The sequence below is a fragment of the Macrobrachium nipponense genome, chromosome 19 (assembly GCF_015104395.2).
Source record: "Macrobrachium nipponense isolate FS-2020 chromosome 19, ASM1510439v2, whole genome shotgun sequence".
Lineage (NCBI taxonomy): Eukaryota > Metazoa > Arthropoda > Malacostraca > Decapoda > Palaemonidae > Macrobrachium > Macrobrachium nipponense.
Genome location: NC_061088.1, coordinates 28,431,193 through 28,456,712, shown reverse-complemented (window position 1 = coordinate 28,456,712; position 25,520 = coordinate 28,431,193). Strand labels below are relative to the sequence as shown.

The window sequence follows — 25,520 nt, the reverse complement described above, 5'->3', positions numbered from 1 at the left end:
GAAAGACTTCGCTTTTCCAGACGATGACTGGAATGTAGTTTGGGGGCCTGTTACAGTTTCAGTCCATGGTAAATCTAATCCTGAGGTTGTAACAGTAGGATTTAACAGAATCTGGCTCTCACATGCCAGGAAAAGGCTTTGTGATCACCTTCATCTGAGATTAAGAAGATACTCTAGCTGTCCGTGGACCTGGAAAGGGTCTCTGGCAAACAGGATTGTCTGTTAGGGGGAAGATGGTCACCTGCTTAAAGGGAGTGTCATCCAGCTTCCTGGGGCTATTGGCTGTTTTTCCATCTCAGAAAATTGAAACCTCCAAAAGGGACTCACATTGTGACCTAGACAGTATGACTGTAATGTCTCCTATAAAGAGGTTAGGCTCATGCTAAACTCCTCTCAAGTCAGTAATTCCTAACATGCTTCCAAAATCCATAAGTGGACTGATCAGCCACATGTGAGAACCATCAACTTGCAGTGTATGTGACTCTGTACCTGGACATTCAGACAATAGCAAGAGATGCATTCCTATAAGACTGAAACAACAGAAAGACAATATACCTTTTTTCTTCATTGGTGCAAATTTTGAGTCAGTGGCTCCCTACTTCTTTCACAACAAGAAAAAGAATAGATTTCATTGCCATCCGTTGTTCTATCCCCAGACAGGAGGAGAAGAAGTCATCTATGCATCCTCCTTTCTGAGCCATGACCTAGTTGAATTTTAAATCTAGTCTACTATAAAGATTAATTGCCTAACATTGCTAAGTACCTATAGTCCGACAGATCTAAACTGATAGATTGTTTACTTCCTTGAGAAAAACCCTGTTGCCAGTTCTCTCTTAACCTTTAAATCGTCCCCTTCTTAAGTCCTCGGCCATCTCCCAACGAGGCAATATTTGGGACAGTACCCAATGAAACTGACCGTATAAATCCTAATCCGTAAACTCGATCCCTATTCTATTTGGTTATTACTTTTGAGACTATTTATTTTTATATTTGTTATGACTTATACCCTTATATTTTGCTTATTATATTACATATTTCATAGTATGATGTTTTTCATTAAAAGTAATAAAAATCGGCAATTGCCATTCAGTATGTATGTCTTATGACATTTTCTTATAATCTTTCCAGTAGATTACTTCTATTTATTCTTTTTTATTATTTGAATTTTTCGTCTGCCATACTATCCATTTCCTAAACAAGTTTGTAATATTTTGGATTTCATTGCTCTTCATTTTAGGTTTCCCCCTCATTCTAATTCATCAAGTTATGATTTACTTGAATTTCATTTCCTTTTTCACTCACGATCTAATGCGTGTAACAATTTTTACTTTTTCTAAGGTTGTTGCACATAAACTCATCATTGGGAGAAAAAAAATTATTTACAATAATTATCGCAAGAATTGTAATATGATTCTATACAAAATGTACAATACAAAGAATCGTCGTCGTTAGATGATCTTACTTTAATAACAGCTATCCCTTGCAGCATCGCCTGTTTGCAAGTTTTCGGAATGCTTAACTGCATTTGCCCGTTTCACAGCGTGCTTTCTGTAGGAATAAATTAATTTTCCAACTGACTATTGTTAAAGCAAGAAGTCATTCTTTTTGGTGCTAGAGTTCTCAGCTAGACCGGGCGGTGGGGCTTATACAAAGGGTAGCTTAAGAGATAATTCCTTTAAACTTCATGGTTTAATAGGCTTGGGCCACCTGCATATCGCCTGTCAAAGGTAACAGGAAAAGTGGCAGCGTTTTTTGAAACATCTGTCACGTTTATAAATGCAATTTCTCATTTTATTTACAAATAAAATTATAATCACAATATGTGAACGCACAAGTCCAGCAAAACATGCTAAAAACTTTAAACTACCGATTTATTGATTTATGTGTTATAAAGTAAGGTATTTAAAACTGGATACTGGTAAATGTGGCAACAGGGTTTTTACCCAAATACAAAAACAATCTATCAGTTTAGATCTGTCGAACTATAGTGCAAAACTATGGACTTCATCTATCCAACATACCAGCCCATATGGGAAATATGGTTAGATTACCCCTACACTGAGAATCCAATTGAAATTTGTTAAAACAGTTTTATATTTGTTTATCTTTTAATGAATGAATGAATGATTGGAAGTTTTCTGTTTATCTTTTAAGGTCAAATGCTTTGCTATTTCAACAATCATGGCATATAAGGCAGCATAGGCAGATGCCTTGCCTTATGGTTTTGGAATTGATTCTAATGTAGAAATTGTTATTAATTCCATTCTTAGTCTTTTACACTGCAAAGGTCAGCTCCTGCAAGTTTTCCCATTACTTGGTCCCTGAATAAGGTTCTTAGACTCGCTTCATCTGCTTAATCCATGGGCCCAATACAACTACAACTCATTTGCTGCAAAAAGCAGTCTTCTTGACTGCTTTGTCACTGGAAGCTCAGATTAGCATAGTACTGGGCTCTCTTAGAAAAGGACAAAATTTCACCACTCATACACCTAGTTATCATTTGCTGTTGTCTCCTGGCCAAGAATGAGGACCTTTTTAAAGGTAAAATCCCTTTTTCTGATAAAGGAACTGTATTTCATTTAAATATTATGCCTGGATCAAGCAGTTAAGGTTTATCTAGATGTCATAGCAAACATTCCAGATGGTCCTATTTCTTACACTTTAGCACACAAATCACACACTCTAAAGGGGCTGAGAATTATTTTAGTGACCCTCTTTAAAAAGGCAGATCCTCACCACTTTCCTAAGTCAAATGATATCTTCAAAAACATTTCTTTTGAAGCAGTCTTTGAGTGTACGGAGTGGTTATTAGAGACAGTATTCCTGAACTGGTGAAGGCGCCATAATCCTGCAGCCAGACCTGACATAATTAGGTAACTCAGTAGATCCACAATCGACTGTAAAACCCCAGAGATGGATGCACCACTTCCTCTATTGCATCCTTGTCCAGCATCTTGTGCACTTCCTCCAGGAGAGCCAAGAACTTCAGAGAATCTGGAGGATACACCCTCCTCAGCAGCGGCTTGTCCAAGAGAGGGGAGAGAAGTTGAATGGTAGTAGATACCCCACCCAAAGGACATCTACCACTCACTTCTGCGCCCCATAATTCTGCCACTTGGCCCAATGGCCCATCAGGCACCCCCCCACCCGTGGCACAGGAGAGGGAGAGACGCCTAACCTACCGACAACCTCCTTTACCTCTGCCCCTGAGGCCCCTTCTCAGCTTAAAGGAATGGGAGCGAAAGGGATGTTGGTCCTCTGACTTATGCTGGGACGAATGGGGAGGCCCTGCCGAAACTGAACTCCTTGACGGTCTACCAGGCGACAACCTTCATGACTGCTGTTGGGCAGGGGGAGGAGGAGGAGGAGCCGGACATCTCCGAGGATGAGACTCTGACTTAGACACAGCCTGGTGCACTAATCTGTCCTTGGTGTCAGCCTGGCGCCAGTCTATCGCATCCTCCAGCTCAGTCCGAGGGAACAGAAATTGCGATTCCAAAAGATCTCCCTTCCTCAGTGCTAGCAAGGACTCAGGGTCAACTGGTCTTTCCATCCTGAATAAAGCCGCATCTTTTCTAATCAGGAGAAGGTTAGCCCATAAATCAACACTGAGGTGAGCAAGATACGACAATGCCTTGCCTCCGGACTGCAACAAACTGGCAAGAGAGGAAGCACTCACCAACCCCTCTGGGGACCTGTCCGAAGCTATCTTGGCAATGACCGCTGACCAGAAGTCCAGCTAAGAAACCATCTGCAACACGTAGGTTGCCATAGACTCCAATGCTGAGGCATCCTGTGGAGACAAGGATGGAGCCACCAACCTCACCTGCTCCAAAGTCAATCCTGGCTTCAGACGAATGACGTCCAGGATAAGATGACGCGACATCAAATATGCAGAGTTCATAGCATAGTACTTCCTATGCCTCGTGAGAGGCAGGGGTACAACTTGGCAGAGCCCCTAGAGCGAAGCAAACCATTCCGATCTGAAACAGAGCCGTTAACCTTACGCAAGACCAACTGGACATGCCCTGACAATGGAAGTTGAAATGATGACTTGAGATCCTGCATAGCTCCCAGCAAGGCTTCCAAGCAGGAAGGAGTGAAAGATGACCGAGCTTGAGTCCTACTCTCCAAATTGTTGAATCCACGAATGAAATCGACAACATCTGTAAAGGAAGACAAAAACTCTTGCATGTCTCCCTCCTCCTGCTCCGGCAATGGAGACCGATGGCGAGAAGGATGTGCATGCTTATCTAAAGTGCCTTCCTCGTGTAAATTAACAGAAGAACCAGCAGCCAAACAGCCCAAAACACCAACTAACCTGTCTGGGCTGGATCCAAGTGCCAACTCCTGCGACGAACCAACCACAACACTAGGGACACCACTACGCACTCTCCCAACAGATGACTCTCTAACATGGCCGCGTACGAGCACATGTGGGGCAGACATACAAACGTGTGTTGGTGAGGAATCCCGAACACTCAAGATAGAATGAGAATCCCTCAGAGTCGAACTCCTTGAAGTACCAGGGGAAGGGACAGCCAAACACTCCTGCTGCACCAACTCTGCGCTCACAACCTTCGACCTCTTGACAGGTGCCTTGAGATCCTTACTGCGACGAATAGGCCCTGGAGAAGGAGAAGCGGAAGCACCTGCAGCGTGCACGAACGAAGGGGGTTGCAACACGCTCGTGACTCGATGCACAGGATGAAGCAGCCACTGCAGATCGCACAGGGGGGAAGATACACTAACACTCTCAGTAACACCAACACTCGCAGAAACACAGGCGTGCTGCTCCTCACTCATAGACAAAGAAAGGGCAAAGTTCTTTGCCTTCCAACGCTTGATACGCCGACACGGTGGAGATGGGGGAGAAGGGGAGGAAGACAGCACTGGCTCCTAACACAATCTCTTCGCAGGAGGTGGGGGCGATGCAACACGCTTGCTTCCAGTCCTCCCAGCCGATATGGCAGCAAACTTATCTTCTAAAACAGTCCAATCTCTTAAGAACCACCTGGCATAAAGCCTCGGATGGATCAGCAAGAGAAGGGGCCGATGACATGGAAGGGAGACACAGCGAACTGGATGGCAGAGATGACGTCATGGCAGCAAACGATGACGACATAGACGAGTGAGGCAGCGCAGCGGAGACAACTGGGAGTGACGTCATCGATGGAAGTGACATCATAAGTGGCAGTGATGTCACGGCTTCCCCTCGATCCGAATGGGAAGCAGACACCACTATCAGAAGGATACAAAATGACTGACCCCATGATGTCCCTAGCGGGGCTGATGCCATGGCTTCCCTCTTGACTCGAAGAAGCAGCAATCATCACTGGTGGAGCAATACAATATGGCTGACCTCGGCTACCCACGAAGACGAGGCCAGGAGGAGGGGGGAGGGCCTGGACAGCATGAGGAGGGGGGTAGCGAGCATCCAAGAAGTGCGTCAGCAAACCCTCCAAGGTCGGTGGACCCCGTAGCCCAAGCGTCCCCTAAAGCGCTGCAATTTTGGACACCTCCGACTCTGAAATAAAAGACATTGATGAAAAAGCCTCCTCCCTCTTGGGAATCAAATTAACTCCTGAGGAAGAAGGGACAACGTTACATAAATCAGCCTGAGGGCCTCCCGATACTTCCAACGATGAATCTATGGAAGAAAAGGAAGGGGACAAAGGCACAACACTAGCATGGGGTGTGACAGCAGCAGGAGACGAAGCATCGGGAAGAGAAGAAAAACCCTCCCACGAAGGAAGAGTAGAAACCCTATGATGCTCCCTCTTGCTATAAAATAACTTCCACTGCTCTCTAGGCCACACACAGCGTTCCGTGCAGGGATCCGTTATTGTACAAACATTAGAACAGGATCTACTACAAGTGATGTGTGGGACCGTCGCAGCCGAAGCCAAAAAACGAGAACACAGAAAACCTGGAGTTCCGGGGCACACACGTTGACGAGGCCAAGAAGGAGTAGAGGAAGCCATAATAACATCACACACACACACACTCAAACACAAGCAAAAATGGGCAAAGGCAGAGAGAGGTCAACCACAACTCTCGTCCAGGCGGTTTTAAGAAAGACTGATGCTGCGGCGTGGGTGAGTGGTCCTGGACCATTCTTCACCCGATATACGCACACATTGCCAGATCTTGCAAAATTCCTTGCTTTCATCTGCGAGTTAACCAGATCCAGCTAGGCGCTAGAAATGATCCTATCCTACTGTTAAGACCTCAGGTTTGTAGCTATGAAAAATACAAATTGTCTTAGAAAATTTTTTATTTAGGTTCGTGTCTCCCACAATGAGTAATACATTTATAGGTTTGGGTATCTCTTGTTCTTTATTGCCAGATCCAAATGGGTATCTGGAATAAAGAAAACTGTTCATAACCTGTGACTTTACCTTGAATGAAAAATTCTTGAAACTGTTGCCATGCGAGTGGTGGTCATGCTAAGATACAGCTGGGGAAGGCACAATAATCCTACAGCCAGACCCAACATGATTAGGTAAGCCACCTTCAAACCACAAGAATAATACTTATATTGGTTCATGTATTGTTTCCTGTTCTTTAGTGCCAAACCCTATAGGTATCAGGAACGAAGAAAATAGTTAATAAACTGTGACTATACCTCAGACCGAAAATTAATCTAGGTTGTTGGGATTTATTTATTAGGAGCTAGGCCATTTCATCACCTGTCAATTTCTTTTCTAAGCTCCCTTGAGGATGAACAGCAGCTACGCTATAAAAAAAAACAGGTTTTGACGCAGGGAAAACATATTTTTGGTAGCCACTGTGAATCCTCAAACCAACCTTTTTTCTTGACAAAAAGGCATGGGAATGGAGTGACCATTTATCTTGCACAGACCTGGCGTGTAAATGAAGATGGTACCGACTTATGTTGTTGTCACATCTGTGCGAGTTAGACGTAGAGCCTAGGTAATCGTTGTAGAATAGTAGATAGTGCCCTCCTGTCCTGAGTCCTTTATACTCTATTACTGTGCCAACAAGCACTATTCTGGCCGAGACCAATTATAAGAGAATTCTTTGTGATTGGCTGGTCTGTCTTACGGAGTCCTGGGGGGACCATGAGAGTGTAACTCCTTTGAGGACACACAGCAGCCACCAAAAATGAGTTTTTCCAATGTCAAAACCTATTTTTTGATGGACATACCATTTACTTTTCTATTATAAAGTAATTATTTAATGAACATACTATTAATGTTTACAGTGCAGTACTCCTGTACTCTCATTAGAACAGTATTTATAGTTATATAGTATGGATAGGGATTCCTTTTGAAAATCAAGATGGCTTTTCTCAAACTTCTTACATTTCAGTCAGTAGACCTGCAGCTCACATGGGAAATAGTGCCCCTTGGACAGTTCAAGAATGCAAAATCACATTAACTCAGAAATACTGTGTGAAATTCAGAAGCTTGCCAAGCTTCACCATAATTATTCAGAACAGTGCAAGTAAGTTTATTTCAAAATATGTGTAATTTAAAATTCTAAAAATATGTACAGTACTTAAAAACCTGGTCGCAGTATACTTGTGAATGACATTTACAAATTCTTAAGGATATATCCAACTACCCAATAAGTCTTGGAGACAACATATGTTTCAACATACTTTTTTGAGTGTTTTCAAAACCTGTAAGTAGCACTCAAGAGGTAACCAATTTAACAATATAAATGTATATGAATGAAAAATTTACCAAAATTAAAGTTTCATGCTCAAGTGAGACCAAACAATGAGAAAGATACTACTTTAAAGTGGTGAGTCAACTGCACTTTGCATACTTTATTCCAGGTGCAAGTCATGCAGTCATGTATGTGTGAAAATACATTTGCTTATAAATTTCTGATGATAAATGGTTGTCAAGACAATTGAAGACTTACACAACCAATAACAATCTTGCAACACTTAACAAAAAACTGAAAATGTGTTGACAGATTTGGTATCATGAAATGAAGCAGCTGTAAAGTGAAGGGGCCTTGTAAGTCTAAAAGAGGCCTGATTTGTTATAAAGCTTGCTACCTGAGTGGCAGCTGCAGCAGACAGGAGAGGTAGTAGGAGCAGCAGCAGCAGCAGCAGAAGCAGCGTTATCAACTAGGAGGTCCGCATACCTGGGGGCTTACGATCAGGACCTCCTTCAGCATTTCCCCGGCCACTGTCACCCTTCCCTCGTATTCTAGGTCGTGGCACTGACTTAGACCGGGTCTTTTCACGGGATCCGCTGCAACATGCAAGTGTCAACAACATACTATACCTCATTCACCCTAAGGGTCTCCTTCCTGTGTTTAGTGCCCAAAATAGTACAGTAATCACTATTGCTACATGGAACTGTGTTTTGCCTCTGCGCTAGGCCTTGGCAGTGAGAGACAACATTGAAAATAACTACTGATCTACTGAGAAAGAAAAACCACTAATATCCCAGAGATGATAAACAAACCAGAATTTGGAAGAGTTTAATAATGCAGAAGAGAACCTACACTTACTAATGCACTGCAAGTATAATAGTACTTACTGTCTACAAAGGTTAAGTGAAATAAACATATTGCAGCTATGCAATTAAGGCCATGCCCTTTTATGCCAAAACTTTCCCATCATGGAGTTCTTGATACTGACTAGCTGCATTCTTTAAGTGAATGCTCCTTAGTAACTTTATGAGAAGCTAAACAAATTTAACAAGGAAATAAAAGGATTGCAGGTAATAAAAAATTGCCAAATTATGCTGTAAGCATTCATACAACTTTTTCATTATTCAAATGAACTTTAAAGGCCTTTATAATTATGCTTCCATATTATATTTACTGCTGTTTAGTACTTGAATCTACTCTATCAATCCTTTTTGACTAGAAGAGGCTTATATGAGGAGGGAATGTTAACTACGTATTTATATTACGTATGTATGTAGTATGTCTTGCAGAGGTGATTTTTTGTGAACCATACTAATACATATTCAGTTAACATATGGTGTATATAATCTTAAACAGCATACAATATGCATACCGAACAATGCTGCTATTCCAAAATATTTCTAAACATTATTACCACATATTCACTCCCTTATAAAATGGGGCTAACTCATGAATTCAAGATATTACTAACTAAATACCTTTCTAAATAGAGTGATGTTTATCTTGAGGTGTACCAACAATGATTATTGTTTTTATTATCTATGGTGTATCACTATGCTGTGACCAGAGATGGTGAGTTAAAAGCCACAATAATGTATATGTACTGTATATTTTTCGAAAATATAAAAAGGTCGACGAAAGCTCCCTGTCTTTTAACCTTTATGTATTTTGGAAAAATATATAGTATATCATATACATTATTGTGGCTTTTACGTCTCTATTTTTCAAATATGAGTATCTATGAATTTACTTTTACTGTACTCCATAACTCTGCTAACTGGTTTATAAAAAAAAAATTCAGGAAAATAGCCTTTTATGGACAAGCTTGCTAGTAAACTTTCAAAAGGAGTAGCACAGTACAGTAGTACATACTATAAAAAAAAATTACAGCATGCACTCAGTTACAAAGGGTCCTTGAGGATTGGAAGAGTCGCTGCTATTTAACATAGTATTCAGAATACTATGTATAAGGACAATGACATGAATGATACACATTTTGGTTGTCACCAATGAAAATGTATTTATAGCCAAACTGGCTATCTATTGATACTGATATCAGACTGCCTAGAAATGCAACTTCTGTCCAAGTAGCTCTTGATACCTCTCAGGAACGCTGGCTTGTGATTCAGTATAATCTGTTGCTAATATCAACTTATGAGACAGCAGCATCTAATGATTAATACCAGCTGCTCTGATACTTTATAAGTAGTTATGGGTTTGTGATACTGTGATTGCTTTACCAGTTTTCTTCAGTTGTTCTTCCTTAAATATATGATGTAATATTTTTCTTTTTCACAAATTCTATATGGGTACTGCAGTTGAAGAGTATTAGGATCCCTAGTATGTGAAGAACCTTCACAGGTATTAAAAGCAGTGAGGTCACTTGATTATCAATTACAACATGACAGGTTTAACATTTTGTCTGAGCCTACCTTCTGTTTATCCCATATGGTGGTTTGGATTTACTTTATACTAACTTTCAGGAAATTTTTTTTTATATGGGCTATGGATATAATTAAAATAAAATGAAATTACCTTAAAGGAGACTTCATAGTTTACCTAGTATTTGTTTAATCCGTTTTAATCTGGTTTCATGATTTACAAACTTGCAATTGTAGGTCTGTTTGATGTCAGTGCCAAAAACAGGACTTGGAATTGTAAAAGGATTCTTCGTGGAGTATTACATTAGCCAGTACCCAGAACAAGCCATTATCCTTTCCATATGTCTTACTGATGAAGCACTAAGCCTTTACTACCCATGTGACTTAAACTTAAAATACACTGTACTGATTTTCATCTGTGGATAATACAATTTCAACAACTAGGTTTACAAAATGTGTGATACCAAAACACTAGTCAGAATCTATGGTCACCAAATACACTAAATTGCATTTAGTCTAGCTTAAGCATTGTTTGCTTTTTATTGGTAAAAATTTACATAAATTAGCTATGCATTAGGAAACAACTACTCTGGCTGAAGAAGATGCATTTATGAGTCATAGCTGAAGTTATGGCAAAACCCTTTCACACGTCTCCTTTTTAACGTATTAGTCGCATCTACCTTTATAAATGGACTTCCTTTGAACAATCATGCATGCTGTGAAGAAGGAAGTAAAAGTTACTGCACTATATCTCATTTCATGTACAGTATCGTACTGGACAGAACTCTCCCCGTGCTTTACTAATATTAATTTGGAGATATTAAGATAGAATCTACAAAATTTAGCAGCAAAATAGTCTAATAGTCTACACTACAGTATAAGAGAAAGTACCTAATTGCTTTCCACAGAGCAGTTCAAAGGATAATAAGCAGTTACTGTACAGACTTATGTGGTATTTGCCAAGATTAAAATTTTACTTGACAAACTTTTAAGTAGCTGTTACAGCACTGTACAGCATAGAACTTCAATTATTTCCTAACAAACACTACTGTGCATCAAAATGGGACTCGATAGTTCATCATTCCAGAAAAAAAAATTGCTGTGATGAATCAGTGTACAGTAACAATAGTAATGCTGATTGTGGAACACCAACTGAGGGTGCATCAGTTAGTACGTTGTGCAGTTACAGTACATATTTGTGAAAAGTTGTGGTAGAATGCACTTTCTTCAAGATTTATGGTATGTAGCCTTAAAAAATTGTCTTGGAAACTTGAATACTGTAACAGCAGTAGAATAAACGGCATTCATATTTCAGCGAAGAATGATTCTAAAGTGAATAATCATTTCAGTTTCATCTCCAAAACCCTGCTGAAGCACTCTGCTCTTTGGAAAGCATGTCACCAAGATTTTTCAATGAACTACATTGTTTTGCTTTTTAGCTACAGTTTAAAGTCTGCTCATACATAAGCCTTGGTAGCAAAACAGAAATGAGTTATGTTGGACATCTACGAAGAAAGCAAAGTAAAGGTAAGGGACAAGTATATTATGATTCCAGTGTACAGTAGTTTTCTTACTGTACACTATCTAGTAATTTAAAAAATATGCTATGTCTTGAGTATTACAAATCAGGAAAATTTAAATACGTACTGTATATCCAAAAAACCATTGCAAAAGTTGACATAACACATTTTGTAAAAATGTTCATGAAATGGCAAAAACTAGACAGATCTGTATCCTTTACAGGCAATAAAATGTAATCAGGTGCTCTTAGGGTAGTAGTTTAAGGCTATAGTACAGGGTATTTCTGCAAGCCATAGTAAGAAACAGCAGCCCTAAAAACAGTAACTTTAAGTAGTTTGTATGAAAACTATAGTCAAGTTGTCTCCAGATGGCGCTTTACCTCAGTTTGAATTGTTATATGTAAGAAAGCTCACAGATTAATTCTAGGACAGTACAGTCTCATATATTATTGAATTATGAATAATAAAGAAAACTGTACTTTACTTTTTATATAATATACTTGTCAATTTTGGCCCACTGATATATTCCTACCTTTTACCAGGTCCCATTCCTGGAGACATATTCTTGTTTCTTACAGTTGGCTTTCTCACTGAGGGCATTGCAGCACCATCCTGTGCATTTTCCCAGCTATTCCGGCGCCCACCTCTGCTGTTGCGCTCACGGCCACCACTGCTGGTTCCCGTCAGGTCATTGAGACTAGAAATTGGATGAAGAGTAAAGTTTAACTACAAAATATGATAACTCTTTAAATGCTTTTAGTTTATTTTAACCTTAAGATAATTAAAGACATATATGAAGATCTATTACAGGCGGTCCCGGGTTACGACGGTTCTGGCTTACGACGTTCCAAGGTTACGACGCTTTTTCTTAAATATTCAATGGAAAAATCCGTCCTGGGTTACGACGCTTGTTCCGAGGTTACGACGCTGACGCTTCCGACGCTCCGAGTTAACGACGCTTTTAAAAAACGCATGCTATGATAAAAATCCTTTATAGTTTAGCACAGTATATAATAAAAATATGTTTTTGGTTACATTACAACAAAAATTTTGAGGTTATGATGATTTTCGACACTTTTTTTGTCGTATTTTTTGAATTTTTTTAGTGACGCCGCATATGCGGAACTAGTTTCCGAGCAAATGAATACACTAGCTTGGGATGCGCAGTTTAAAACAGTCCAAAAGCGCAAATAATGAAAAAATCATTGCTTGTTTCCAGTACATAATTAAAAAAACTAAGTTTCTGGTTAGATTACAACGCAAATTCCAAGGTTACGACGTTTTGTTATGCTTTTTAACGATACCTCATATGCAGAACTAGTTTCTGAGCGGAGGCGCATAAATTAATTTACGCTATTAAATTGTATGGTAAATTGACCAAACAACGACCTCGAACGGTCGAGGACGCTAAGTGTAACAATACCAAACCACGCCAATTCAATCGCGTGCCTACCTGAATTTCACTCGGTTGTGTGCTAAGACGTTGCTGATTTTCCTTGCCTTTTTCGCGAATTTACAATGGCTCCTAAACGCCAAAGTACTTCCTCCGATGATAGTTCATCCAAGAAGAGGAAGGTCATCACCATGGAGGTAAAATATGACGTGGTGAAGCGTTCGGAGAAGGGAGAAACTAACACCGAAATAGGTCGTGCTTTAGGCTTGAGCAGGACGACGGTGGTAACCATTGTGAAGGACAAGGAACGTATTCTGAAGCACGTTAAGGATGCTGCACCGATGAAGTGAACGGTGATAAACAAGAAGCAACGTAGCCAGAGCATTGTTGAAATGGAGAAGCTCCTGATGATCTGGCTGGAGGACCAGAACCAGCGACGTGTTCCGGTGAGCTTAAGTGTGATCCAGGAGAAGGCTAGAGCGCTGCATGAGGCAGTAGTGAAAAAGTTTGGAGAAGGCAGTGCTGGTGGTGAATTTTCCGCGAGTAGAGGTTGGTTTAACCGTTTTAAGGCTCGTGCAAATTTGCATAATGTGAAGCTGCAAGGTGAAGCTGCTAGTGCTGATAGCGAAGCAGCAGATAGTTTTCCAGGTGGTTTGGCCGAGATAATTAAGGATGGTGGTTACACGGCTGACCAAGTCTTTAATGTGGATGAGACTGGTTTATTTTGGAAAAGAATGCCAAATCGAACGTACCTTTCCAAGGAGGAGAAGTCAGCACTCTTGATATCTATAATTTACATAGCATTGAGGACTTTGTGTGGTGTACTACTATGTATTTTGTACTAATTGTTATACTTTTACCTTCCAGAACTACCAGACTGGGATTTTAGTGTACTCCAGGATGTACATACTACATACTACCATAAGGATTTACAGTGTATAGTGTATAAATTACTACCATAAGGATTTACAGTGTCTAGTGTATAAATTACTACCATAAGGATTTACAGTGTATAGTGTATAAATTAACAAGTTCATTAATAAAGGTTTATATAGATTCAAGAACCATCCTTTGGCATTGAAATATAACCACACTTCACATCATGCAATACTTGCATGTTACACAGGTAAGTTCCCTGACTTTTTCTTAGTTTAAGGCATATTTCCAAGTGTCGTTCCGGCTTACGACGATTTTCGGGTTACGACGCGTCTCAAGAACGGAACCCCCGTCGTAACCCGGGGACTGCCTGTATTCTTCTTCTTCTTCCCAGCTTGTTCCCATTTTTATATGGGGTCGCCGTTTCGGATGAGCCGTTTCCATCTATTTCTATCCTGCGCTTCTGCCTCATCAATTCCCTTCTCATGTAAGTCTCCTCTCACACAGTCCTTCCATCTCTTTCTTGGTCTCCCTCTTCTTCTTCTTCCTTGCACCTCCACCCCCATAGTGTGCCTCCCAGCGTGGTCCTCATCTCTCCTCAACAGGTGTCCATACCATCTCAGCCTCCTCTCCTGCACTTTTTTTTATACTTCCACCACCTTAGTCGACCCCCTTATGTAGTCATTTCTGATCCTATCCTCTCTTGTCACCCCAGACATCCACCTAAGCATTCTCATTTCTGCCACATCCATCTTCTAATGCTCTGTTTTTCTCAGGCTTGCTGTTTCCGTACCATACAGCATTGCTGTTCTAACCACCGTCTTGTGAAATTTTCCTTTTAACCTAAGCGGTACTCTTTTGTCACAAAGAACTCCAGAGGCCGCTCTCCAGTTGTTCCAGCCTGCCTGTACCCGATGTTTTACTTCTTCCATACTTCCTCCAGTGTTAACAAAAGATCCCAATTACTTAAACTTATCAACTCTCTTTATTTGCTCTCCACCAAGCTGAATACTTTCTCTATCCTTCTCAGTGGTGGTAGATCTATTATTAACTTAACATAACAACCAGTATAGCATGACCTGTCTTTTTCGTTTGTAACTGAAAACCTCATCAAAATCATCAGCTAAATATACAGAGGTACCTCGTTTGTCGAACGTTTCATATGTCGAACTTTCTGTTTTTCGAACCAAATTTTCGAGAAAATTTTGCATCGTTTGTCCAACAATGTTCGTACTTCGAACTGACTGATTATCTAGTTTATACTTGTATTCGACGGCCTGCTGGGTCTTACAAGTTAAACTGTATTAATTTTTTTTCATTTACAATATATAGTTTAATGATAACAATATTCGACAAAGTACATTAAAGTATAAAGCATTTAATATAAAATTTAGCTTTCAGTATAACATTTAGCATAAAAGGTGTATAAAATCGTACGTAACAGCGGTGACGTCACGCCCAGCTGACTTGAAACTGAACGAGGGAGTGCTGATTATGTTGAGGAGAGAAGGAGAAGAGAGAGTTAAAATATTAATGTATGTATGTAAAGCAATAACAATTCACATAAAAAGGGAATTTCTCAATAAATTTAACGTAATGATAAAGTATGAAAACAATCAAATGCAATACATAAAAAAAATAGTCTTAATTGAGCCAGTGTTCAGTGCGCCGAGTGAGGCAGTCTATATAGTTGACCAATATTAACAAAATAGGAAATGAAAGAACAAAGCTTTTCACAATAAAATTTAGCGCAAATGATTAACAAAATCATTCGTAATTGTGGTGATACACAGCTAACTTGAAGTAGAGGGAGTAGCGTTTATATTTTTTAGGAATAATGAATGAATGATTTTGAGTTATTGTGCGTCGTGGTATTGTTGAGGAGAGAAGACAGTAAAATCTTTACTATAATAATATGTACATAAAAGCAGTACCAATGAGAAGAACGTCTCTGCTTCCCGTTGACTTGTTAGCTGATCTGGGATGATTATTCGCCCATTTCTTTCACTTATACTCAATCTGCCCAAATCACTTTTATTTTTGTTACGGTAAAATACCAATCTAGTGATAATTGCTTTTTACGATATTTTTACTACTGTAAAAGTAACTCAGCTCTGTAATAAACAAACTGGCGCCGCTTTCAGCTTCTGCATGCCTTCGATTGTTTGTGTTAAGCGGCTTCCTTGAAAGGGTTATTTTATTTCTCTTTCCTTTTCTTGCATTCTTGACTTATTACTTATTTGTTTGTAAAATCTTTGTGATTGTTTTAAAAGTCTGCCGTTTGCCAACAGTAAGTTGATTTATTGTGGCATAGTAATTAATCTATTTCGTGCACTTAAGAACCACTCTCTTTCTCCCTCTCTCTCAGACGCAATCGGACACACACACACACACACTATCGACTCCTTTAATTATCTTTGTACCTAATGTGAATAAAATTCATTTTGTTATCAACCTTTGCATACTGCAATCAATTCGGTTTGCTCAAAAGGGTTCCCGTCTCACCTCCCTCCATCCCCCAGCCGGCCTGCGCCATTTGTACAAAACGGTTCGTAAATTGTACACAGAAAAAATAAAATTGAGAAAATTTTACTTAATTTAACGTACTGTTTCATTACTTTACACTCTTGATGTAACTTTTGAACACATTAATAATAGAAAAAAATGTGAAAAGGGGGACTTTTTGGGTTGGCTGGCACGAATTATCCTGAATCGCTTTATTTCTTATGGGGATCTTTGTTTCATATTTCAAACAAATCGTACTTCGAACAACCTTCTGGAACGGATTAAGTTCGAAGTACGAGGTACTACTGCACGTAGATTTTTATACATTTTAAAACTGTACCCTCCTATCAAAATGATTCACAAAATATTTACTTTAAATGATAGATTTGACAAAACCTCTTGTTTTAAAATCCACTACCTCATGAAAGGGAAAATTACTAACTAATCTTTAGATCCTAACCTTTTTCCAATACGTCGTTTTGCAAGCTCCTTATTGATTGACTCCGGCAAACGATGACGTACCCCACTACCGCTACTTCCAGGAGCTGAGCCTGAAGTTGTAGGAACATCCTAAAAGTAGAAAAAAAATCATCATCATTATAGAGAAGATAAATGAAAAAATATATACTGTACTGGTATTTGGTAATGCAATTCTACAACTGTGACAATTTAATTTTGTTTCTATTATTGCTCAAAACTTGGAAAAATGATAAAGAGCCTCACCCTTCCTCTAGAGGAATCATTTAGAGGATTAATCCACACTTGAGAAGAGGATGACGATGAAGGCAAAGAACGTGATCTGAAAGAGCTGCTGACCTGGGACCTGTTTTTACTCCCTGACAGAATCCCATTTAAGGCTTTGAAGTTCCCAGTCATGGAGGCATTTAAAATCTCATCACCAGACACCATGGGCTGAGCAGGCACAATTGGTGATCGTCGGCACACACTAAAATGAAATGAAATGACATGACATCATGCAACAATAAAATTTTTAAACTTTTATCATGATATTTTGTCTTAAGTAAATCTAATACCTAATGCACGAAGTAACAGATGCTTGGTGAGTTACCATGCATTTGATTTGACAGTAATTATTACAAAACTGTAGATAAAATAATTACTACTGTTACTAGAAATTCAAGGTATATGACACTATACGTACTGCTATTTTCTACATGTATATACCATACAGTCAGTTGTTAACTGCCATATATTCTAAAAGATAACACAGTTATCATATTCTTAGGTTTCTAATATATTTGGCCAACACTTTATACTTACTTAATGGTGCTATAAAAACTACTGTAGTTTTTTTAACTTTACAAATTATGAAATTACCAATTCTATAGTAAACAGAGGTCACAACGCTATTCCTGAAATAAAAATGTTTGGTAAGCTGTACAAATTTTATTTCATAGTAATATATATTTTTTTGAGTTTCCTTTCAAACATACAGCATTAGAGTGCCAGCAAAATAACCATAGTACTCTCTTATGAAACTGCTCTAGGCACATCTCATTAAAGCCAACATAAAAAAAGCACCACAAAGAATGCCTTTCCAGATGTGCAGTAAGAAAGCAAATATGTAGTGCAGCAACATGCACATGCTTTAACATCCAAGAAAGGAGTACGTAAATCCACACTGTCTAAAACTGGTGAGTATTTTTGCCAGCCATCTAACTGCTTGTTGCCTCAGGAGGAGACTGAACTAATTCATGTATTTTCCATTAACATTACTTACTTTGCAACCTGCCCTTTCTGTGTATCAGGATTTTGTCTGAATTCCACAACAATCATAGTACTGTAATAAATGCCTGTACCTCATGTATTCTTTTAAATGGTTATGAAAGTTTGGCTTTTGAACTAAGTCTTCCTCGACTCTCAGCTGAAGAGTCGGACATCTAACTGAATAGCAATTTGCGCAATAATATCATGCGAGAAGCATATATTTATGCATTAGAATAACACCATAGAAATTAAATTAAGCTCACTGACATCATTCAGTTACCTTGTAAATAAAGCTTTGTATTGTAATCAGAAAAAAGCATGTGCACTGAAATTATTTCTATGTAATAAAACACTGAGCCCATAAAGTAATATAAAAGTACAGCATGAAGCTTTCCTTCGGGCTCTACTGTTTAATGCTTCTGATGCCTGAAAAGTATGAAATAAAAATAGTTCAAATATATCCAACTGCTTCTACTGTGAATGCTCTCCAAATAAATTTATGTCGAGTAGAACTGGAGTTCTCAAAGTATAATCTGAACAATTTGAATAAAAAAATATGGAAATATAGCAACTTGGATCTCAATATAAATGATGAATTAAACAGTTATCACTACTGAGTGCAATATAGTGTAATCGGACCACCTTGTCAAATCTGTAGCCTATCACAGGGCTTGCCCAAGCAATTTATTCTTTAATGTGGGAATGGGAACTGGAGCAAGAAGACACTAAATGGAAGAGATGAAAAGACAGAAAGTGATGCAGCAAGGGCTGAAGGGATACATTACAAAACATTGGTACTGTTTACAGTATAAAATACCCACTGGGCCTAAACAAATGATTAGTATTTATTGTATTACTACTACTGTATAAAGCAGCTTAAATAACACCACTCAAGTCACATTTCTAGGGTCTTACATGGCTTGCATAAAGGATTTACTTTTGCATGAAAGAAGAAAAATGGAGCAAAGTAAAATCTGAAGTTTGGGAAGTTAAAAGTGGGAAGAAAATAAAGAGAATATATGAAAAGTGAGATGGAAAACCAATGTAACTGAGGTTGAATGAATGCCACAGAGGAGAAAATGTGATGATTAATATTACGTATTATTATTATTTTATTTTATTACAGTCATACTATTCGACTGGGTTGTTTTCATAGTGTGGGGTTCCGGGGTGCATCCTGCCTCCTTAGGAGTCCATCACATTATTATTATTATTATTGTAAATAAGTTTGACAAAACCACTGAGTAACATTTTGTTCTAAAATGAGATGAAAATTGGAGCAAGATAAAGTAAAAGGAATTGGACAGCCAAGTAAGAGAAATAAGAGGGAAGAGGTGAAAATTAAAAAGCAGAAAGTAAATGCTGCATGAGCTTAAGAGACACTGCAAAGAACCTTTAGTACCATTTATAGCATCCCAGGCAAGGCATACAGCAAGTGGTGTCCCCTACAGGCACTAAGATGTAACAAATAAGCCCCTACATCACACATTTAGAAATCAATCCAAAAACAGGCTTAATTCAACAGACAATCACAAAACATGGGACTATCACAAGAGCCACTGCTCAAGCAAGACATATTGCAGGGCGTCACTTACCTCTCATCTTTAGCTGATTTACTATCAGTATCAGTTCCCCTGCAATGAAGAGTGACCAAACAGGTTTTAAAAGTCTAAATATTCTCTAGCAAACTTATCTGCCTGGCACTGCAAACATTTTTTAACGACCTAATCAAGCACTGATACACTTGCATTTAATTTTTCCATTTACAGAATGAAAATTAGTTTGCAAGTGATTGTAAAACTTGACTGGACTTAAGCAAAGTATTTTCATGTTTCAAGTATAGGTGCTCCTAAGTCTTATTTAAGAGGGTGCATGTAATAATGAGAAGCTAAGAAAATGATAAAAGAAGACACAAATTCCTCCTCTTAGGACAGAATCATTCACACTAAACAAGACTATTCAGGAGAAATTAAATTGCATAGGTTTCTAAATTTTCTAAATCTTCACACCACATTACTTAGGTAATAGTTGGATAAAAGAAATATTGTGCTTCTTTTTATTCGTTTTCTATGCATGCACTGCTTTTACACCTGATTCATAATTTTATTCTAGCTAAAATGGCAAGTTGAAGATGAAACATGCAGTTTTACGAAAACTTATACAGTAATTACACATGGAATGAATAAAGAATATTACTAGTACTTGTATTGCACATATCAAGAGAAGTAATAAATTACACACTAAATTCCAACATTCAGTAACATTTAACGATAAAAGAATTTGCAATTAAAAGCATTTGCATATACAATTTATAACTGGGAAACATTCAGTGCAGAATAATTCTGGGTACTGTCTAAAGCTCTTTACAAGCCACAATTCTACTTTCTACTGTCCAACAGCTACCTCAAAAATCCACTTTACTAAGTAGAAAGCTTTAATGCAAAATAAGAGCATTACTGATATCAGAGATCCAATGGCTGCTAGCATTTAAGGGCAAAATTACCTGCTGACATCCTCGAGTTTTCTCAGAAGTCGTTCATTTTCCTTGCACACTAAATCTTGATCCCTTGCCAGTGCTTCTGTTACTGCCTACAATAATTTTTAATTCATTAGTTTCCTTTTGTATTCCCAGAATTTGTTAATAATATGCAAATTAAAAACCTCATTTGATTTGAATATCTAATCCATTTCCTTTGTGGATAAAAGTATACTTTATTCAATAGTTTATTGTAATTTATAAGAAAAATTACGGGAAAATTTAATGTATGTACTTTGGTAAAATTTTCATAATAAAATTGACCATGATCAGCTTATTTCATGTTAAGAATATTACCCAAATTTAACTCAAGAGCATTAAAAAGAAGAAACCTGCATCAAACACTAAGTTTGACTATGTCTACATAAAAGTTTAGCATGAAGCACGAATACATTTCATTTAGTACTGTATATTAAACACGTACGGTATACAGATAAGTGCAGTAACAAGAAAATCTATATTATCATTACCTGAAGCTCTTTGTTCTCCCTCATAACACTTTCATGTTGTATCATATACTGCTGTACAAGATTGATGAGTTCTGCATTATCAAGACTTGCTAGTTTTTCTTTATCAACTCTAAAAGATGCCTGGCGAGATGGCATGGTTGGATGGACTGAAAAACAAAAAAAAGAATATTACTTCTTTATCAGAATTCCTGCAATTATAATATATTACGGCCATGATAATTTTCCTTTATCATAACCTACACACATAAAGTATTATGTCTGCATATAACATCACGAAGTAGTAAACTGATATAGACAACAGTATCAGAGAACACATTAAACTTGAAATTACTATTTCACAGGGTGGTCTTTTCTATGGTCAGATCTTTCTTAAACTGCTAAGAATGTGAGTCTTCAGATATGAAGCAAGCCTTGGCTAATTCAGATTTATACTAACCTTCCTATCTCATGTCAGGTCAGACAGAACTACATTTACGTATCGGTAATTAAAGGAGACATCTCCCACTGGTAATGCATCCAAAAAAGCATATACTGGTAGGCTTCACTTTAGGACAAATTTGCTCAGAAATATCTCTTTGATTTGAGATTTTCATCCAGAAATAACTCTTCCTTAATATGACATAAAAAAATTGCTCTCAGAGCAATTACGTACACATGGGAGTACCCAATAATATATCTGAAGTCATCTGGGTTCAGGTGATTGTTTTACATACATATCTGTTACTGAGCTGTGCAATGCTGGACAAAACATTGCTTCTTGAGTGTTCTCCATTCTTTTCCGATCAAGCAGTGAGGAGTCTTATGTCACTTGCTACTGTAGTCAAACACATACACTATCTCCAACAAACCATGAGTGTGCTTCAACATTATTAACAATAAAAACATAAACAATAAAATCATATACCTGTATTAGCTTCTAATTCTGCCTTTCATTATTATATTATGTATTATTAATATTATTATTTAAAGGGCTGCATATACTAATCTATTATTATTATTATTATTATTTCGGAAGGAGACCCTCTCGTAGACATGTTTTGTTAAAAATGACTGCTGCTTCAGCACTATTAATCTTATAAAGAGTCTTCTCTATCTTTCTGATGACGGCTTTCTCGTTGTTGCTTAGACTGGCGAGCAACGCACCAAAGGGCATGGTAAAATTCGGTATTATTGTATAAGCAATAATAAATCAAATGACTCAACCGAATTTTACCATGCCCTTTGGTGCGTTGCTCGCCAGTCTAAGCAACAACGAGAAAGCCGTCATCAGAAAGATAGAGAAGACTCTTTATAAGATTAATAGTGCTGAAGCAGCAGTTATTATTATTATTATTATTATTATTATTATTATTATTATTATTATTATTATTAGTTATTATTATTATTAGTACATAGTCTATTCTGTAATTGAAAAAGCAGAGTCCTACAAGTCAAAGGGACCTGACCAGGGAAATGGACCAGTACAGAAAAAATAAGAAATAAGATGAAGAAATATGAATATGTATAAAAATAAATAAATGAGAAAATTAAATTATAAAAACAAATAAACTATGAAGTGAGACTCATGTGAGCTTGTACAACAAATATGCATTTCTATAATTAATTCACAGCACCCGTGTACCTGGTGCCCAGCCCCGTCCCTTACGATGCTCCTGATTGGCTGTTGAACAGCCAGTCACAGGGCTGGAAAGTTAAAAACTGGTCATTGTCTCTCAAAACATCATATACTGAGCATCTCAGCTCCAACCTCTACTGACAGATCATCTTTCAAAAGTTACAACTTTCATTACACCTCAGTTTTACCCGAAGAAAAGTAGTGTTTCCCAATTTCATCATTAAACATCATCAAGCCAATGGTTTAAGGATTTTAATGATGAATTATGTGCTTCAGTAAACTTATTGCTAAAATATGTACAGTGTTCCCCAGTATTCGTAGGGGATGTGTACCAGACAACCCCTAGAATAGCTACAATCCGCAAATAGTTGAAACCCCTTTAAAAATGTTTAAAATTGCCTATTTTGTTAGTAAAAACTCAAGAAAACCCCACAAAAAATGTTATATATACCTGTGCTTTTTAAATAGTTTTATCACAAAAAATGTATTTCATGATGAAACTGATTAAACAAAAAAAAAACAAGAATTTGTGGATATTCATCATAGAAAAATATACCGAATTGGCTAATTTTCTGCGAATAATGGGGATACTATTATGTTCCAGAGAGAAATCTGCAAATACATGAGTCAGTGAATCCGGAGTCCGCGAATATCGGGGTTCACTGTACTATAGTGAAATAAACATGAAATTTTAAGATAAAATATATTCTTTCATTCCTTATATGACATCGCAGTGCATTCATCATTTATCGTCTTGAGTTTCATACAATATCGTAGCTTAAATGTCAAGGATGAGAAAAGGAGAAAAGATTGAAGTGAAAGAAAAACTAATGGGATGAATGAATTTCCTTTATAAGTTATCAATATCTCTCTAAGTAACAATTTTTTTTTAATGTAGAGATTTCCACTATAGGATAATGATAGTGATGATAATGATGTCTTATTTTTCTTTTTCCACCATAAGAGGGATCGTGATCACGATAATGACATCATCGACTCATCACTTGACAAGGATATGACTACACGAAGATGAGAGAGAGAGATATAATATTCTTAATCTTTTCATATCGATTGCCATACCTATAATGTACTTTGGTAGCATTGTCATCCATGACTTTTAAGCTACGATACTGTATGAAACACAAGACGATAAATGATGAATGCATTGCGATCTCATGTAAGGAATGGAAGAATGTATTTTACCTTAAAATTTCATGTTTATTTAACAATGCATATTTTAGAATTAAGTTTACTGAAGCACATAACGTATATATCATTAAAATCCTTAAATCATTGGCTTGATGTTTAGTGATGAAATTGGGAACACTACTTTTCTTCAGGTAAAATTGAGGTGTAATGAAAGTTATAACTTTTGAAAGACGTGTCTGTCAGGAGAGGTTGGAGCAGAGATGCTCACTATATAACATTTTGAGAGACACTGGCCAGTTTGTAACTTTCCTGCCCTGTGACTGGCTGATCAACAGCTAATCAGGAGCGTCATAAGGGACGGGGCTGGACACTAGACGTGCGGGTGCTGTGAATTAATTATAGTATCAAGTTTTAGCTTCTAAAGTTCAAATGATTCAACTATATAAGGAATATGTAGATATCATAATGTTGTCCCAAGAGGAATAAAATCCCTAGAAATTTCCAAGAGAAAAGGAAACATTGCTAGAATTAACCACATTTCGAGGAGTATGTAGTGAATGGTATAGTCTTGGAAGATCTGAATGTTACAGACAAACTGAATTATGAAAAATGGTGCCAGAGATTAATATCAAGATCATGGATATGAAATTTAACAAAAACTCAAGTTTGAAGACGAAACAGGGGAACAATATTCAAAATATGTATACTATAAGAATAAAAACATATCCTCAGAAGACATGCCTCTAAAAAGCTTGAATGAATAACTTGATATACGGATATTTTGTGCAAATGAAGAATAGACAGACTGGATAGGTTTCTCAAAAGTGAATTTGTAATCAGAAATGGGCCATAGAGTTTTAAATGAGCTGCATCAGGTTGAAGAAACACTATCAATGAAAAGATGTGTGAATGTGTGTAGATGTGTGCGTTTTAGGGGATGGTTTCAATATCTTAAACTACGATCAACCATACTTTGAGTTTGGTAGGGTTTAACTTCATCCCTCATAATTTGAACCATATACTAATTTTAGCTAACTCTCTATTAAGAGATTCAGCAACCACAGGTCTCAACTGAAGAGATACAACTGATGCAAATAGAGCGCAGTACTATTTTATGTATAAACAACAAACTTGTTTTCAAAGCCAAAGCACATATATACACAATAAAAAAAATGGACATTACACCTGTTGTGCCTATCAATAATTTCGCTTTGCCATCTATTAGTTAAAAATTCAATAATGATTGTTTTACTAAATAATGGTTCACCAACCCCAGTCTGTCTGTTCATTACATAACTTGCCCACTTGGGAATATAAAATACTGTAGATCATTAATCTGATGCAATTATTTTCTTAAATTACTGTTTCCAAAGAAAAATTATACATATTTCTTCTTGGTGATTCATAGAGTTATAACAATTAGTTTTGCATTTTTATAATTACAGCTGTACTAGAGTACAGTACATTATCCATATAAGTCATTGAGTTATAACAATTATTGTATTTTACAATTACAGTTGTACTGGTACAGTATCAGTATTTCTGTAGCAATAACTCACAATTTACATGTGTTTTCCCATCATTACCAGCACCATTAAGTTCACCAATTCCTCTGAGGTGAATGATATTGCCTTCAGCATCAGTCTGTCCATTTTGTGCCTCTCCAGTACCTGCAATTTCAACATTTTCAAGAAATTAGTTTCATTGGA

General features: G+C 37.5%; 1 protein-coding gene across 10 annotated transcripts in view; it reads right to left on the bottom strand.

Annotated features, from left to right (window-relative positions):
• LOC135215441 (kinesin-like protein KIF3A) overlaps window positions 1-25,520 on the bottom strand; it is a 169,455-nt gene that overhangs the window by 27,338 nt on the left and 116,597 nt on the right. For 4 of the 10 annotated variants that reach the window (XM_064250102.1, XM_064250121.1, XM_064250149.1 and 1 more), the window contains 8 exons: window positions 25,371-25,481; window positions 21,048-21,193; window positions 20,545-20,630; window positions 19,637-19,675; window positions 17,037-17,259; window positions 16,774-16,883; window positions 12,072-12,236; window positions 8,125-8,234 (listed from right to left, as the gene is read on the bottom strand). In XM_064250102.1, the coding sequence (XP_064106172.1) occupies window positions 8,125-8,234; window positions 12,072-12,236; window positions 16,774-16,883; window positions 17,037-17,259; window positions 19,637-19,675; window positions 20,545-20,630; window positions 21,048-21,193; window positions 25,371-25,481 (990 nt within the window). Of the gene's footprint in view, window positions 1-8,035; window positions 8,235-12,071; window positions 12,237-16,773; window positions 16,884-17,036; window positions 17,260-19,636; window positions 19,676-20,544; window positions 20,631-21,047; window positions 21,194-25,370; window positions 25,482-25,520 lie in introns of all 10 variants that reach the window. The other 6 variants (XR_010314686.1, XR_010314685.1, XM_064250160.1 and 3 more) reach the window with 3 other exon arrangements.